The 18,556-nt window shown below is 47.0% G+C and overlaps 1 protein-coding gene across 6 annotated transcripts in view; it reads left to right on the forward strand.

Moving 5' to 3' along the window:
• The window catches only part of BRD4 (bromodomain containing 4), a 95,318-nt gene that overhangs the window by 41,764 nt on the left and 34,998 nt on the right, over window positions 1-18,556 (forward strand). For 4 of the 6 annotated variants that reach the window (XM_047776758.1, XM_047776759.1, XM_047776757.1 and 1 more), the window contains one exon: window positions 16,010-16,328. In XM_047776758.1, the coding sequence (XP_047632714.1) occupies window positions 16,044-16,328 (285 nt within the window). In that variant the 5' untranslated portion in view covers window positions 16,010-16,043. Of the gene's footprint in view, window positions 1-16,009; window positions 16,329-17,124; window positions 17,256-17,845; window positions 17,918-18,556 lie in introns of those variants that run through there. The other 2 variants (XM_047776760.1, XM_047776761.1) reach the window with 2 other exon arrangements.

An 18,556-nucleotide genomic window follows, 5' to 3' on the forward strand; every position in this document is an offset into this window, starting at 1 on the left:
TTAAATAATTATATTTAAGCAGAAAGCACAGATGGGTCTGGGTGATGAAGGTGGTGGGTGTGAACTGACTCAGGTCAAACCAACCCTAAATGTGTGTTGGTCTGGATCCCTCTGGCCCTGGGGCAGAGTTCCTAAAATGTATGCCCTAGCCCTTCTAGCTCCTAAAGGAGGAACCTTCTACATCTTTACAGTAAGGCCAACATTAATCTCATGGAGCTCTTGAGCATCAGAATGTGGGTATGCAACTAAGGAACTGAATTTTTAAATTTTATTGAATTCTATTTAAAATTTAAAACTGATAGTTTAGTTTTGGAGAACATTTAAGTATATTTAGAACATCTTGGGTATGTGAATCTACTTTTTCCAGTTCAGACTTTATAACATCTAAATACAGATCAAATATTTTGAGTGAAAATTTCACTCCTGAATTGAGAGGTCCTGAAAGTGTGGAGTACACACTTGGATTTCAGACATTTAGTATGAAAAAAAAGTAAAATATCTCAGTCTCTTGAAGTGTTTACACATTGAAATGATATTTTGGGTTTATTTAGGGTCATTGAATGTACTGTTAACTTCACTTTTTTACATTAATGTGGTTGTTAGAAAAATAAAGTGCTTCAGTGGTTAGTTTTTTTTTTAGTGCCGTACTGCAGCATATGGAGGTTCCCAGGCTAGGGGTTGAATTTGAGCTATAGCTGCCAGCCTTTGCCGCAGCCAAAGATGCAGGATCTGAGCCTCCTCTGCAACCTACACCGCAGCTCACAGCAACACCAGATCCCTGGCCCACTGAGTGAGGCCAGGGATCGAACCTGCAACCTCATGGTTACTAGTCAGATTCGTTTCCACTGAGTCACAACAGGAACTCCAGTCACATTCATTTTTATCAGATACATGTAGATAGGGTACAAGCATGAAGAATCTCTTCGTCTCTGCAGCAGCCTGCACTGCCATTCTGTCAGATCCTCCTCTGACTTCCCTTTCTGAGCTACTGAAGACTTCAGGCCCTATTGTTTTTGATGAATTCTTGGCTAGATTCTCTTTCTCATTTCTGTCCTAATAAGACCTGAGCCCTGGGCATGCCTCTTGAAGCTTTGCTTCTCCACCAAGTAGACTGGTAGAGGGTAGGGGCTCAGCCACATCTCTGACTGGCATAAGGCTTGTGGAGAGTGGGAGGAACATGGCCACCCATCTGTGTTACTGGTTACATGGGAGAACACTTCTATACTCTTGCAGCTTTTTGCCCCAGGTCCCAAGCAGCAGGTGTAGAAATCATTGGTGGGAAGACATTGAGACTCCAGAGAGGATAGTGGGGCTGTTGCCCCAGTTCTGCTCTTTCCTAGGTGAGACATGCACAGCATGGAGTCTAGGAGAACTCATAGAATCCCAGAGAGTGATGTAGAGAGCTGGGGAAGGGCCACTGGCCACTGGCCTGTAGCATGTGGGTCTCCAGCTTTCCTCATGCTTTGCGAACCATTTACTAAACCCAGTGAGTACAGGTGGCATTACTCACTCAGAGATGTGTATGTGCACACATTTTTATTTCAGTCACTCTGTACACTCACTAGATAGACCCTGTTTTGAAGCTTCCTGTATGATGAACGTTAACCGTACATACTTAAATATTTTTCCTGGTTTTAATACAAAGGCAGGCAGCGGAGTTCCAGGAAATGCTGCAGGTTTATTGGAATTGTGATAGTCTGTGCACTAGGGAAGGGATTTTGGTTTCTGGGGGGCTGAAGTTCCTTACCAGTGAACAACTCTTATTTTCCTAAGTGGATGCTAAGGACAAGCTGACCTGACTGTATGTCTGCCAGGGTGTAAACCTGGGCTGTGCAACAAAAATGTGAGTTTGTGAGATTCCGCTGCAGCCCATGGTCCTCTGGGGCAGAGCACCCAGGGCTGGCTTTACCAGTGGTCACCTGCAGCAAGTCCTTCTGCCTAGAACAGAGTGGCTGGAGACCTGGGTGAGGGGAGTGAGTGCCCCCCACCCTAGAAATCAAACACACTTTGTGGTGTTTACCCGTTTCTCTCTAGCACTTGTCCACTTTCCTGTCAGTATCAAGTTGGGACACTTGACTTCTGTGGGTCATTTTACTTCAGTGTAAATTGGGTGGAATTAATAGCAAACAAGAACATTACTTTTTACAAAGCTTCAGAGCCCTGTCAAGTTCTTTGCCTCCCTAGCTGTTCTCATCTGAAATGGTGCGAGTTTTGTCCCTGACTGGCTTCTTTGCACTCTGAAAGTTACTGAGATCTAGAGGCAGTTGGTTATTTAAGTCTGCACATATGTCTCAAACTGACATGGTTAGATTGTCAGGGCAAAAGTAGATATTGAACGTTTGCTGAGGGCAGAGGCCCCCTTGCAGTGCATAGAGGTGGCTTGCCCATACCTGAGAAGAGAAGCACCTGTCGGGATGTCAGTGCTATATAGAAACCAGAACCCCTTGGCGTACTTGCTCGGTACGGCTCGACTGTCAAGGGTGCTTTGCTGTACCCTTGGCAGTGCAAATCTAGTGTAGACACTGTTAGCTCTGACTGTTATTTGGGTTCTCTATCTGATGAAAGGTGAAACGAGGTGAGAGGAAAAGTCACCTTAGCTGGAGCCACTTCTTGAGAGTGCCTGGTAATGACAGATTCATCTTCTCCCCTTTTTTTTTTTTTTTTGGCCGCACCCACATCATATGAAAGTTCCCAGGACAGGGATTGAATCCAAGCTGAAGCTGTTACCTTTGCAGCTGTGGCAGTGCTGGTCCTTTTAACCCACTGCACCGCCACAGAGATAAACCTGCGCTGCCACAGAGACAATGCCAGATCCTTAACCCACTGTGCCACAGCGGGAACTCCAGTGCATCCTTCTTTTTCTCAGATATTTTGTTTTTTGTCTCTTGAGGGCAGTGCCCACAGTGTTCCCAGGCTAGGGGTCAATTCGGAGCCGCAGCTGCTGGCCTACACCACAGCTCACGGCAACAACAGATCCTTAACCCACTGAGCAAGGCCAGGGATCGAACCTGCTTCCTCATAGATGCTAGTGGAGTTCATTACCACTGAGCCATGATGAGAACTCCTCTCAGATCTTTTAAAATTGAACCTCACAGTGAAGGTCAGAGGGTAATAACATTAATGAAGAGGTCATCCATAAGCATCAGCTCTTCATCAGAGCTCCTTTATTTCTCAACCCTGAGTCAGTGTGTGCCCTTATCCTTGACAAATGTGTCTCTTCCTGGCTTCTTGGTGTGTCTTCATGTTTCCTTTTGAACTTTGAAGGCTGCTTTGGCCTTCCCTTTTGGTGAGGACTCTTGATGAACATGACTAAAATCATTTGGATGCCAGGGTTATAGTATCTCTGAAAGCTCTTGTTAGCCTGTTCTCTGAGCCCCTTTTGTCCTCAGTTAGTGTGAGTCTATCCCAGGAACACCTTGAGTCTCCCTCTCAGCTACCATTCTGCTGCTTTGAAGAGAAGCTCAGAGGCATGATGTGCTTTTGTGTGGATATCTTCTACTCTGTTAGCCTTTCCCACTCATGGGTCTGTTGATCAGTTTTATGTTGTTTCCACTTATGCATAGAAGGACTAACTGTGCCTGTGAGCTGGTGTGTGCTGGAACATTTCAGCCACATGCAGTGGACTGCCTCTCCCTGGTGTGTTGCTAGCCATCGGCTATTACAGATTGTTCATCAACTGCACTTTGTTTACCTTACTCTTGGCCTCCCAGATTCCCAAACAATCTTAACTTTGAGCACTTGCTTGGTGGTCAGCACTAACGTGTTTCCTTGGTGTTTGATGTGCTAGAAACACCATAGTTGGGTTTTTTTGTACTAGCTTTACATTTTGTTCATGAGAATCATAAACTTGGTTTTTATCCTTTTGTTGGAAATGGGAGAGTTCCAGAGAACCAGTGTGATCTATACCCCAGCAGCCCAAGCCTGTAATGTTAGCCTCGCTTGGCTAATCTTACTTTCTCACTCTTAGACATTTTCTTTATTTCAATAGATTCTCTATCTTCGGTGAAGTGTACATCCTCTCTCATTTTTGCTGCCTTTCAGATTCTTCTCTTCTCCATTCATTATTCCCTGTGCTTCGTACTGGGAAACTCATCTAAGCGGAGGAAGTGCCTGGCCTTACTGCCTCTGTTGGCTTTGCAATCTGCATGAAAAGTGTGGAAGTAAAGGCACTTAGAGGACTTCCCTTTGTGGCTCAGTGGGTTATGAACCTGACTAGTTCCATAAGGATATGGGTTAGATCCATGGCCTTGCTCCGGGGTTAAGGATCTGCGTTGCTTCGAGCTACAGCTTGCGTCACAGATGTGGCTCAGATCCAGCATTGCTGTGCCTGTGGCATAGGCTGGCAGCTGCAGCTCCTATTCGACCCCAAGCCTGGGAACTTTCATGTGCCAAGGGAAAAGGTGGCGGAGGGTGTGCAGGTAGAGGAGTAGGAGTAATTATTTTATTTTATTTTATTTTTTTGTCTTTTTGCCTTTTCTAGGGCCGCTCCCACAGCATATGGAGGTTCCCAGACTAGGGGTTTAGTTGGAGCTGCAGCCGCAGGCTTACGCTGCAGCCACAGCCACAGCAACTCCAGATCCGAGCCGCGTCTGCAACCTACACCACAGCTCACGGCAACGCCGGATCCTTAACCCACTGAGCAAGGCCAGGGACCGAACCCGCAACCTCATGGCCCCTAGTCGGATGCGTTAACCACTGTGCAATGACGGGAACTCCGGACTGATAACTTTAAGAGGCAACCAGGGAGTTCCCGTCGTGGCGCAGTGGTTAACGAATCCGACTAGGAACCATGAGGTTGCGGGTTCGGTCCCTGGCCTTGCTCAGTGGGTTAAGGATCCGGCATTGCCGTGAGCTGTGGTGTAGGTTGCAGACTCGGCTTGGATCCCGCGTTGCTGTGGCTCTGGTGTAAGCCGGTGGCTACAGCTCCGATTCGACCCCTAGCCTGGGAACCTCCATATGCCGCGGGAGCGGCCCAAGAAATAGCAAAAAAGACAAAAAAATAAAAAAATAAAATGAAAGAGGCAACCAGAAGAATATGTTGCTGTTACCTTACTTCTGAAGGACACAACCTGAGACCTATCTCACTGGGTATGCAGAGTTTAAGTTAACGCCATTATATTTCTGTCAGTCTTCCAGCCTCTAATTTGGAGACTTGGCCAAGTCAAGGTTGCTTTGAGAAGCAGTGCCTGGAGGCTAGCTCACCAGGTAAAGAAGGTAGACATATCAAAAGACCACATCAAGAGGTTATTGGGTTGGGGTTATTTGGTTGTTGTTGTGGTGGGGTTTTTTTTGTTTTTTGGGTTTTTGATTTTTTGTGTTTTTTTTTTTGATCTTTTTAGGGACGCACTTGAGGTACATGCAGGTTCTCAGGCTAGGGGTCAAATCAGAGCTGCAGCTGTCGGCCTACACCACAGCCACAGCAGTGCTGAATCTGGGCCGCCTCTGCAACCTACACCACACAAGCTCACAGCAGTGCTTGATCCTTAACCCCCTGAATGAGGCCAGAGGTCAAACCTGAGTGCTCAAGGATAGTGGTCAGGTTCATTAACTGCTGAGCCATAACAGAAATTCCCAGTTGGTTGGTAGGTATGTATGTATTTTGTCTTTCTAGAGCTGCACCTGTGGCATATGGAGGTTTCCAGACTAGGGGTCAAATTGGAGCTACAGCTGCCAGCCTATGGCACAGCCGCAGCAATGCCAGATCCTTAACCCACTGAGCAAGGCCAGGGATCGAACCTGCATCCTCATGGATACCAGTCAGGTTCGTTACCTACTGAGCCATGACAGACACTCTGGTTGGCTTTTAAATGTAAGTGGGTATAGTCATCCACAGACCCACCACCATATCCCACTTCATTTTATGGTTTCATGTACCCACTTGACCTAATTTTATCTGATTTTGCATTCTGTGATTCAGTAAGCTGCAGTGCTGTTGCTGAATGCAGTCTTATATAGAATGAAGTATTGCAAAGACTACATGTCTTGCACAGCTGACTATAAATACTCTCCAACCCTTTATAGAAAAAATTAGCCTCCCTCTGCTGATATGTTTTAGCAGTTTTGATCTTGTCCACATCAAAGTTTTGTTTTCTTTTTGACTACATACCCATCTCAGGAACTTTTTTTTAAGGGCGGCACCCAAGTCACATGGAGGTTCCCAGGCTAGGGTTCGATTTGGAACTATAGCTCCCGACCTAGGATCTGAGCCACGTCTGCAACCTTTACCACAGCTCACGACAATACCAGATCCTTAACCCACTGAGCCAGGCCAGGGATCGAACCTGCAACCTTATGGTTCCTAGTCTGATTAGTTTCCGCTGCAACACAATGGGAACTCCTCAGGAACATTTTAAATTCACAAGCCCATCTGCCCAGATGTAACCATCAACACCGTGATGTAAGCCTTACATAACAATGGAACTTTTTACTTTATCTCCAGCTGCTGGCAGCTCTCATAGGGAAAATGTGGTACAAAATTTTCACTGCCCCTAATTTAATGTGTCTGCTGCTTGGTTTCTAAAGCAAAGAGACTGGAATTCTGATTGGTAAGGTTGTGGCCTTCCCTGGCCTGGTTCTTGCTCTTCATGGTTACAAGGTCTTTATGGACCTGGTTCCCTCCAGTGGGAGACAGAGAGCTTGAATGTGTCTACACACCCCTGGCAAGAAAGCTAGTTCATCGCCTTGGGTCACCTGGTTCAAGGCAAGCTTGAGTCTGAGGTTATAGGGCCCTGCTTGGCAAGTCCTAGGGCCAGGGGTCAGGGCGTGTACAAGCTGCATGAAGGAGGATTAAGGCTTATAAGAGCTGCCTCAGTGCACAGCCCTGGCCAGGCTCCAGACAGCTCAGTCTGGCTGATGACACGAGCACTGTTCTCACCAGCTGCCTGAGCTGGTCAGATGGAAAAGTAATCCTGCTTGTGCTTCCCTACTGACACAGATCGCACAGTGAAACAGGCACCTTCACTCTGAATGGAAAGTAGCTTCTGCTTTGGGACCAGGAGCAAACATACTTTCTGATATTAGTATTTTGGAACCAGTATAACCAGCATTTCAAGAAAGATGTACCTAGGACAGGATAAGATTTGCTGCAGATTGACTAGTATTGAGAAATAACTAGGTTATCCCCTTTTCTTTGTCACTGGGTAAAATTTCGCTCTTCCCCCAAATGATCCTTTATAGGAGAATCTTGCGGTGATGGGGAGGGGACCTCTTCTGTCTGAAGGGTGTGTGCTACTGTGAATTTGTAATTTCATGAGGCTTGTATCAGTTGGCATTGGCAAGCATTTTTCTTGGCATGAAACCAGTTAAGCCATGGCCCCCAGGGCTATTTATTGCTTGGGAAGCATAAATAACAATTTGCTCTACTCTCCCCTTGACCCCTCTCCCAATGGCAGCAGCAGGGAAGTGTGCTGCTAATTTCACCTATGATGTGAGCCAAGTCATAGATGGCCAGGTGCTGTGAGGATATTTTTTTTTTTAAGCTGTTTTATTTTTATTATTATTATTATTTTTTTCTTGGTCTTTTTAGGGCTGAACTCTCAGCATATGGAGGTTCCCAGGCTAGGGGTCCAATCAGAGCTGTAGACGCCGGCCTACCCCAGAGCCACAGCAACGGGTGATCCCAGCCATGTCTGACACCTACACCACAGCTCACGGTAATGCTGGATCCTTAACCCATTGAATGAGGCCAGGGATCGAACCCACGTCCTTTTATGGATGCCATTCAGGTTCGCCAACCTCTGAGCCACAGTGGATTCTCCATGAGGATATTCTTGACTTTGATTTGTTTTTACAGGGATGAAATTCTTTGGAAGTTAACCTCACTTGCTTAAGGGTCATGTAACATTCAGCTGCTTTTGCAGAGAGGGCAGGTCTGTTGACTAATATATGCTGGGATGTGGAAGTGGGGTGCCTTCGGCCAAACCACAGACCCTCAGGCCCAGCAGTGTTGGGTAACTGGACTGACTGTCACCCCTTGCTTGATGAGCAGAGGCAGCTGTGATATAGAGCAATCAAGAGACACGGTCAGATGGACTATGGGTGACCTCCAGCTGACTGGAAAACCACCTACTCTTATTCTTCATTGCCTGGAGGATGAAGATGATGCTTCCACTATCTGCCTTATGGGCTTGCTGTAGGATTAAATAAGTGGATGCAGTCAAGTGTTCAGTACAAGGCATCAGCCCCGGAGGCAGCAGGTACCTACCTGCTGGTGAGCTTTCCAATAAGCCCTGGCACAGGTGCATTTGGTGGTAGTCTGCATAAAGCTCTGCTAAGTGTGGTCGCTGTATTTCATGGAAGAGTTCATGAAGCCTTCCAGTTAACCTGAACTGCTCTTGTCTTCCCTTGTTGCATCTTGCTGCCTACGTGTTGTGTCACTTCAGGATGATGAGTGAATGGACAGGACAAAATCAAGGTGGGTGAGGTCGCTGGGCTTTGTGGGACTTCTGGGAGACTAGGACTGAAGATGGAACTACAAGTACAAAGTGTAGCTAGTCAGCCTCTGTCGAAAGGAATATAGTACAGTCTAACATTAATTATCAATTACCTTTGGCTGATAGTTCCCACAGTGCCTCTCTGAGTTACTGTGACACCCTTGCGTGCCTCAGTACTCAAGTTTGGGAATGAGGACACTGGCTATCTAATTTTTCTTCACTTTTTTCTTCTTATTCCTCTAAACTAGGAATGTGTTATAAGGTATCTTTTGGAAGTAGATCCAGGAATTGGACACACCCATTGGACACACTGGGTCATGCAGCCCTCTTTGGGTTGGAAACAGTAAATGAAATTCTCTTTCTGTTCCTTGACTTTCAGCTAATTCAACAGAGTACATGGTGGCACCCACCTCTTGGCCACAGGTCAGTGTGAAGACAGAGGGAACAGCATTTTTGGATCTTTGGTTGTAAAACTTTGGTTGAAGACAGTGTCTACTCTGTCATGAGAATAAGTTTGAGTTTTCAGCTTTCTCCCCATGGATCCTTGGTGTTGAGAGCCATTCATTTCCTGCAAGACTCAGAGCATGCAGAGAGCAACCCTGCATACATCCTTATTGATTTACTCAGTCCCTATGTATCCCATCTTTTATATTTGTAAACAGTGTGCTGCAGCATGCAGGTATAGATGAAGATGAAACTATGTTCCAGGTAGGAATGAGATTCTTATATTGTTTCCAACCCCCAGTGTTCCTGAAATCTAACCACAGGGCCCCATCCAAGTGTTCCTCCACTTTCCACACCCTTGCTTCTTTCGCTGCATTTCCTACTACACAGTCTGGGACTTGTAAAGACAAAAGCCCAACGTGGTAACATGGCCCCTATGCTCTGCCTGCCTGCCTGTCCTCCTTTCAACTCTTCACATGCATGGTTATCTCTCCTGCTTCCAGACCTGTGCCTTTGGTACTGCATCAATTGTGCCTTCCCCTGTCCATCACAAGACTTGTCTCCCTCTGCCTTATCCACCACAGGAGTCCATGGCCACAGCAGCCCTGCCATTCTTTTTCACAATACTCACCCAAGTATTGCTTAATCACTCAAAGAACATCATGTTGACTGCAGAGTTCCCAAGCCTGGAATGTAGCTCAGATAGGACACATTGGCTGAGCAAGTGAGGGTAAAGCTGTCACGTTTTCCGCATGAGAGTACATAGTGGTTTTCTTTTCCAGAGTTTTGAAATTGAACTAGAAGCCCTAGGGTGACAGTCTTGTGGTCCCTGTAGGGTGACTTCTGTACCTGAGCCATTTACTAAGTACTTGCTATGTACTGGGAGGACAAGGGTGAAGTAAGATGGCCCTGCACTTGGGCTCCCAGGTGTGCGTGGTGGGGCTGTCCATTGGAACCACTAGACAGAGATCAAGGAAGCACCAGGTATAGTGAATGAATGGCATGAAGGTGACAAGGAAGGGACCATTGTGGCCACCATGTTTGGAGTGTCGATGCTAAGGGCAAGGACAATGTGGGGTGGTGGCAACCACTGTGGGAAGAATTTACCCCAGGTGGCCACCCAGTTGGATCTGTGCCTTAAAAAAGTTTGTCCTGGCTCTCAGGTAGAGCTGCTCACCAGCCCTCTCTTCTTGGCTTACAGAAGACTAGAGAAATTCTTGTTGGTTTCTTTGCTGCGGTATGAATGAATGGCTTAAAATTTCCTAAGGAGTTTTACTTGCATATGGAGGCTGAGCTTGCAAGGTGCAGACTGTAGGTGTGAATGCTGTCCGGGCCCCCAAGTGGGTACAGAACAGAAATCCCAGGGATCCCATGATGGTCCCACTTGCCCAGTCGTTGGTATGTGGCAATCCCTCACATTGGGATCATGAGTATCATCTGTCATTGCTTGTCCTCAGTGCTTCATAAAAGAAACTTTGAAGGGCGTTCCCTTTGTGGTGCTGCGGAAATGAATCCGACTAGTATCTTTGAGCATGTGGGTTCAATCCCTGGCCTTGCTCAGTTTGTCGGGGATCCTGCGTTGCCCCGGCTTGGATCCTGTGTTGCTGTAGCTGTGGCGTAGGCCAGCAGCTACAGGTCCAATTCAACCCCTAGCCTGGGAACCACTATATGCTGCGGTGTGGCCCTAAACAAAGAAAGAATGAAGGAAAGAGAGAGGGAGAGAAGGAGGGAGGGGAAAGAAGGAAACTTTGAGGTACTTATGAATCCATCTCATCTCTCAAATTCATATCATGCCTTCGCATTTGAGCTATCAACATCTAGCATTTTGTTTCCTTAGGAATTGACCTCACTTGTTACAAGTGTGTAGGTTTTATGCATTTATTAGTTTTTTACATTACTTAAGATGGGCCAGCCTGTCCCAGCTGTTTCCATTGGACCCTCCTATGGGTGCATGTTCAGCTCACAAATGGAGACTTCTTTGGCTTAAAGTCAACTGAAACTTCCAGGAATCATGTCGTATTATGATGGGTCACTGTAGCTGGTTAGGCTTGATCATTCCACTTTCTGGGTAAGTTACATCTGTGCCCCAGTTTCCTTATCTTCAAAGTAAGGATGAGGCTAGAAGCAGTCTCAGAGTTGTGTGGATTTAAATGTCACTATTAGATGTGAGTTGGCAGGCTAAAAAGGTAGTGGTTTAAAGCAGAGACAAAGTTAAAGGGTCAGGTTTTCTGCAGAAAAAACTGTTCATTATTTGAGTAGAAAATTCAGCTTCCTTGACTTAAGGGCCCACATGGATCTGGCTTGAAGGTGAAGGCAGATGGTTGTGTCCAGAGCCCACCATCCTTTAGTTTTGCTGAGAGTCACTTTGGAAAGAGAAAAGGCACAGTCCTGCCCAGAAACTATAGAAATTAGTTACCTTGACTTCATCTTGCCTTGGGGACACTTTTTGAATGAAGATTTCCAGAATGTCATTACTTGATGGAAAATATATGGGGCTGCTTCCTCCTGGTGGGATGTACTTGGCCCCGTGGCAGCCTGCATCCTTGTGGCTGAATAGAGCTCCACTGCCCTAGGGGTAGAATATATACTTCACAGTGGGGCTGCTCCTGTCCCTTGCCTGCCTTAGCTCACCTGGCACTTGCTTAGCTGTGTAATTCCTGAATCTTTTTTTTTTTTTTTTTCTGGGAGAGATCTATTAGTGGAAACCAAACGTCACTTTATTCTTTTTTTTCTTTTGTCTTTTTTTTTTCTTTTTTTTTTTGCTATTTCTTGGGCCGCTCCCGCGGCATATGGAGGTTCCCAGGCTAGGGGTTGAATCGGAGCTGTAGCCACCGGCCTACGCCAGAGCCACAGCAACGTGGGATCCGAGCCGCGTCTGCAACCTACACCACAGCTCACGGTAACGCCGGACCCTTAACCCACTGAGCAAGGGCAGGGATCCAACCCGCAACCTCATGGTTCCTAGTCGGATTCGTTAACCACTGAGCCACGACGGGAACTCCCACTTTATTCTTTATCTTCACTTAATGCCATCCAGCTTCCCAGGCTCACTGAGAGATAGCATAGCACATCCAAGCTTCTCTTCATGATGGGGGTCACAGTTCATTCATCCCCTTTTGCTCTTTTGGACATGCTGTCCCTACTGCATGGAAACCCTCTCCAGCTGACTCCAGGCATCCTTAAACCCCACTGACCTATTTCCTTCTCTGTAGTACTATCCCTTTATCAGTACTTATGTCCAAGCACTCAGCATGTCCTGTATCTCATTCATGGCCACCAAACCAAATGCTTCTGGTGGCATTTTGCTTGCGTCATTTGTCATTCTGTTTCCCCCTTCTGTCTTACTGGCCCCCAACCCCAGTTTCTATAGTTGCCCAATAAATTATTACCCCCCCATCCACTTACTCTAGACCTTGCTTCTCTGAGATTGAGGTCCCACTCTTTATCAACTAAACCTCAGAACTCATAGAGAAATCTTTTCTCTCTTCCTTGCCACTCTATTCAGGAAGGAATGCATGCTTTTTGTCTGCAAGGCTCCATGCACAGCTGAACACAGCTTCCAGGGTGCTACCTCCCTCTGTCCCCTCCTCAGGCTGTCCTTCAGACTGTGCTTCACCTTAGGTCAGCAGTGACATGCCTTCAGCCAGATTTCTTCCCTTCTTCCCATGTCATACTCAGTGTCAGGCGATTCAGCTTAGCTCCTTGTTCTTTCCTCCCTCTCTTCTGTTCTCTGAGCAAGCTCAAGATTCCACATCTTAACCTCAGCCTTTGGATGCTCCCCTTCCCTGGATCTGTATGTGGTTTCCTTCCTGCTTTCATTGGGGTATGTTTACTCAAGTATGGGCTCCAGAGTCCATTTTTTCATTTCCAAGCTCCTGGCCAAGTGTACTTCATGTACCTCCCTCCCACCAGTGGCCTTCCAGGACCACTTGGCCCTTATTTCTGGCCATACTTATACCAGGAGTACCTCTGGTAGGAAAAAGGAAGTACCTTTATTCCCCAGAACCTGAAGCTGGCCTATCCAGTCACATCTGCCTTTGGAAAGTATGCTTCCGCAATCCACAGTGCTTCTGCAAACTTGTGCTGTTGCAAAGTTTTACATGTACACCATCAAATGAAGTTGCTTCAGGGAAATGTCCCTTTGTGGTCCTAAACTCATGGCATACTGCTCTCTTGTGTTGGGGGATGCTCTCCACAGGCTGCTGGCCAGCCATTCTCCATCTCTAGCACAGTGTATGCAAAAGAGAAGTATCAGGAATCGGCTTTACAACCCTCAAACCCTCTTCCTGTAAGTGCTCTTCCTGGGCTGGTGTTCTTCACATAGAGAACTTAAGAGATTGCCATAGGAGCTGTCCTTTCTCTCTAAAATCTTGGGAGTTACCCTGGGAAGGTGCAAATTCTAAATTCTTGCCTGGCATCTTGGAAGCAGTTAGAAATCATTAAACACTAAAGTTTAACATCAGGTGCAAGACCACCTCGAGACACCTAACTCACACTGCTGTAACATGCCGTTCCTCCAGCATTGGACATTATTGTCCTCTCCTGTTCATTAAAAGTATTAATGAATTATTCAAGGTTTTGGCAGGTTTTTTTTGAGTGATTAGTATCCATCTCATCTATGACTAGGCAAAAAGCACTCTTGAATCTCTTTATCTTTTTGGTGGATGGGGGTAGAGAAGAGTCCTTCCTTTTAAAGCAAACAAAGATTCAGAGTCTTGCAAGAGGTGGCCTCCAGCTGCTCCCATATGACTCGCCTCCCTGATGCAGCCTTTTTCTTTGGAGCAGCATTCTCTTTTTGGGTTCTCTAGCCAATTGATAGGCCTATAGTTAACCAGAGCACACTGGAAAGAAAGCTGTTTTCCTGGCTGTGTCAGTTATATTGAGGCCTGGAGCCAGAGGTCTAGCTCTCCACAGCCCCCCATGATGAACTCAGCACCGAGTTGGTTTTACATAGCAAGTTCTCTCCTTTTGCCTTTTGGGCGGTGGTGGTGCTCTTTTTAGGGCTGTACCACCCGCAGCATATGGAGGTTCCCAGGCTAGGGATCAAATTGGAGCTGTAGCCGCCAGCCTACACAGCAGCTCACAACGCCAGATCTGTAACAAGGCCAGGGATCATACCTGCATCTTCGTGGATACTAGTCAGATTCCTTTCCACTGAGCCACGATAGGAACTCCTCCTTGTGCTTTTAAAATTTGGTAATTTACCTGAACTGCATTTACAAAAACCATTATGAGAACCTTGTTTTAAATTACACTTGGACTGAATTATAAAGTAATTCAGCAACTAGAGTGCCTAATATGTGCTAAGTGTGTTCCAGAAAGCTGTGACACAGCCAGCCAGTTGTTTTTTCTGTCCCCTCTGCCTCTCAGAGTTCCATGATCCTAAAAACCTACCCTCTTTTTCCTAAGCCCTTGCCTGACTTCCTCAGCCAGAGAGGTTTTCTTACCCCTTCTGAACTCCTAGCTTTATTACTAGAGCTGCTTGTTAGATGTAGGCAGCTTCTGGTTTACAGCTTTTCTTCGTCTAGGAAGAATCATTCCTTTTTCATGCCAGTAGAATAGTATTGGAAAAATAGTGCACAAAAAGAGTGCAAATGGTCAGTATACTTTTAAGCAGATGTTTCTTCTCATTAATAGAGTATGGAAACTCTCAGCACTCTGAGTAAAGGAATGGGTTAATGTGTTTGTTGCAGGGCAGTTTGACAGTAAAAACCATGCACCCACTGTCCTGCAGTTGTCCTGTTAGAATAACTGGACAAGTGCGCAAAGTTGCCCTTTAAATGATGCTCATGATGTGGGCTGAAGCAGCAGGGGGTTGAGGGCAGTGTGTAGGACAGAGTGCCAATCACTGAAAAGCGTTCTCATGTGGCCCCCCCTTCCATAGGAGCTGTCACAGGAGGTGCTCCTCTGTACCTTTATAAATAAGCTTTGAAAAGCTGGTTAATAAAATTGTAGGTCATGTATGGATTCATTTTTATGTTTTTGTCTTTTTGCCTTTTCTTGAGCAGCTCCCACGACATATGGAGGTTCCCAGACTAGGTGTCTAATTGGAGCTGTAGCCACCAGCCTACACCAGAGCCACGCAATGCGGGATCCGAGCCGCGTCTGCAACCTACACCACAGCTCACGGCAACACCGGATCCTTAACCCACTGAGCAAGGCCAGGGATCGAACCCACAACCTCATGGTTCCTAGTTGGATTCGTTAACCACTGTGCCACAGTGGGAACTCCTGGATTCATTTTTATGTTATCAGCAGTTAGTTACCTTTCATCAGCAAACATGCATTAAGTTATCAAGAAAATTTTCTTCCGAAGTACAAGACTTGGCCCTGAGCAGTGGACTGCATGGGCTATTCAAGGGTGGTGACCTTCCTGCTCCATCCTGCCCAGCCCTTACTCGCCAAGTGGAATTATCGATTTGGCTTTATGCTTCATGAACCATAAATAAGAAATTTAATGAAAATGGGAGTTCTCATCATGGTGCAGTGGATAACAAATCCGACTAGGAACCATGAGGTTGCGAGTTCGATCCCTGGCCTCACTCAGTGGGTTAAGGATCTGGCGTTGCCGTGGGTTGTGGAATAGGTCGCAGACACTGCTTGGATCCAGCACTGCTGTGGCTTTGGCATAGGCCTGCAGCAACAGCTCTGATTAGACCCCTATCCTGGGAACCTCCATATGTCTCAGGTGGGGCCCTAAAAGGACAAAAGACAAAAGGAAAGAAAGAAATGTAATGAAAATGATGTAGTTTGGGCCTTGCAAATCATTATCTCTCACACACAGTGTCCCCTCAAAACTCACAGATGTGAAAACTTGTTTAATGCTTGTTAGACCCACTTTCTCTTGAACTCTGTAGCTCCCGCAGCCCCTTCCAGCTCCTACTGGACTCTGGACTCCATGCCCACTCCCTCAAAATTGGTACCTGATCTCTTTTCTCTGCTGGATGATGAGTCCTTGAGGAGAGTAGACACTAGGGCCCTTTAGTTAGTGCACAGAGTGTCTCCCCAGTCAACCTAATCAGTTTTCACTAAAGGAACTCAGCCTTTGGAGGCCACAGCCCTGGGCAATATCATTGTGAGTGGCACCCATCTACTGCCTGGTCTCTGATGGTGACTTTTCTCTTTCCTTGTAGAGTGCCCAGTGAAGAATGTGATGGGATCAGTAGCATGTCTGCGGAGAGCGGCCCTGGGACGAGATTGAGAAATCTGCCAGTAATGGGGGATGGACTAGAAACTACCCAAATGTCTACAACGCAGGCCCAGGCCCAACCCCAGCAAGCCAATACAGCCAGCACCAACCCCCCACCCCCGGAGACTTCTAACCCCAACAAGCCCAAGAGGCAGACCAACCAACTGCAATATCTGCTCAAAGTGGTGCTCAAGACACTATGGAAACACCAGTTTGCGTGGCCTTTCCAGCAGCCTGTGGATGCCGTCAAGCTAAACCTCCCTGTGAGTAACTTGGGCAGGGTCTGGGGATGCTATTCTTCAGGTCTCCTCCTGTGTTGCTTCTGGTGCGGGTGGACCTTTTGGGAAGATGGGGGTGCCTTTGAAGTCATTGTGAAAGTGCATGGCCTGGCTCTGAACTCCAGCACCCACGGGACCCTTGGGTGAGTGGTTTCAGTAGTCCTGATGAATGAAAGTAGTGAAGGGGAAAGAATGTGCTAACTGGCTTAAACAGTAACTGGTTTCTTCGATATTAGGATTCTGGGAAATACTATGTAGAGAGATCAAAACTGGAGTGGAGGAATGCTTGCATTGCAACTTGCCTTTCAGCCCCATGGGAGAGCCACTGTGGGGTCACTTGATAGTTCAGGTCCTCCCTTCTCAGATGTGGTCAGCCAGACTGGCCCATTGGGCTCAGCAGAAGTAGTTGGTCAGATTGTGTGGGAAGGGGAGTGGTTTGGCTATAGTACCTGTTCTGGTACTTGCATCATCATCATCACCCAGAGCACAGGGCAGGTAGTTGAGTATTTTCCAGCGAGCCAAGTATGTAGAGGTAGCCTTGATGGAGAGGGGGGATTTGGGTGCAGCTTTGCCTCTGGCTGCCCCTGCACCCTTACACCTGCCCGCCTCGTTGTGGCCACATTGCACTTGCTCTTGTTCTTTTGTACCCTTATTCCTCTCCTTTTTCCTTTGAGAGTTTGCCGACATCCCGTAAATGTTTCTGGAAACTCAACTTGTACCTCTAACTGAACCTTGGGGAGCAAACGTAATAAACATGTTTAATTTTTTCCTTTTTTCAAAGCATCAAGAACTAATTTGTCTTTAAATTGCCCTCTGCTGTTTGCCAAATCTCCCACACACCCCTGGATGAAGGAATTGAAATCAGATGATTGTTGCTTTTGACAACAGGGTCTACAAGTTAGAGCTGCACAGGTATAGGAACCTCAGCCTCTACTAGACATCTGGTTTCCAGGAGGAACATACCAGTGTGACCTTCCTTGCTTGAAAGTCACTGTGTCTGACAGCTGTCCAATACTATCTATCCATTGAGTACCTTTCATATGCACTCAAGAGAGTCAGGAGGAGGCACTTCAGGTCTGGGCCACAAACTAGCTAAGGAAAGGGGGTGGGGGAGCAAAAGAAGGGTCCTCACCAAATCTGGACATTAGAGAGATCACTCTTGTCTTTGACTACAACCAGGAGTAGAGACAGCAAGCCCATCACTGAAAGGAAGCTCTTGGGAGAGCTCGCTATACCAGTTTCTAGCTGGGCCAGTGGGCTGGACTGTGGAGGGTCCACAGATGAGGTGACTTTTCCTAAAGCAAATGCATAGAATGGGGAAAGAAGGGGCTGGGAGTTGGAATCCAAGGGGGACCCACAGCTTTTATAGCACTGGAGGGAGGTGGGAGGCCAGGAGAATCGCCTGCAGAGAGCAGCGCCCCCCCACCCCAGTTTCCACATCAGAGACTACAGAGAGGTCAAAGAGATGAGGATTCCGACCTGACCCTCCTGTTGGCCTTTAGGAGGGCATTGGTGACCTTAGGAAGATGTGACGCAGAAGTAGAAACCAGATTCGCGACGGTGTGAATGAGAAGGTGAGGATATGAAGCCATCATTTCAAGAAATTTGGCTTTGAAGGGAAAGTGTTGCAGGGTCAGGTGGAGGAGGGGTTGGTTATAGGAAAATGCAAAGGGCACAGAAGACAAGGAGGGCTGAGAGGGTGAAAGACCCAGGAGAAGGTGGGGCTGGGGGGGCCTGAGATTCCGAGAAAGCAGTATCCCATCCAGCAGGACAGACATGAGTGTGGGTGGTCTGTTAGTCAGGGGGTTTGGGATTTTGAGGTCATTCTCTGAAGTGGAGGCCAGATACCCCAGGGGCCACACAGTATGACTGTAGATGTCACCTTCAGCAGCTCAGACCTAGGAAGAAGAGGCCAGTGGACAGTGGTACTGATCTGGTATCTTCAGAGAAGTGGGAGAGCTAGGAGCTGACTCAGAGGGGTGGGGCGGGGCTGGCTGGCTGGGAACAATGTTATGCTAAAGCCCAGTTTGCCAGGAATACTCCCTATTCCAGGAAATATTAAATAGGACCACTTCAAAAAGGGTTCATTCCTTTTCTGTCTTCTGGTGCCTTCCAGACCTTTACCTGTGTTTAGGCTCTGGTCCCTGCTGGACTTGCTACTAGAATATCTGCCCCTCTCTCCCTCCCTTTCTTTTTTTTACCATTTTTCGCTG

This window comes from Phacochoerus africanus, chromosome 4 (assembly GCF_016906955.1).
Source record: "Phacochoerus africanus isolate WHEZ1 chromosome 4, ROS_Pafr_v1, whole genome shotgun sequence".
Lineage (NCBI taxonomy): Eukaryota > Metazoa > Chordata > Mammalia > Artiodactyla > Suidae > Phacochoerus > Phacochoerus africanus.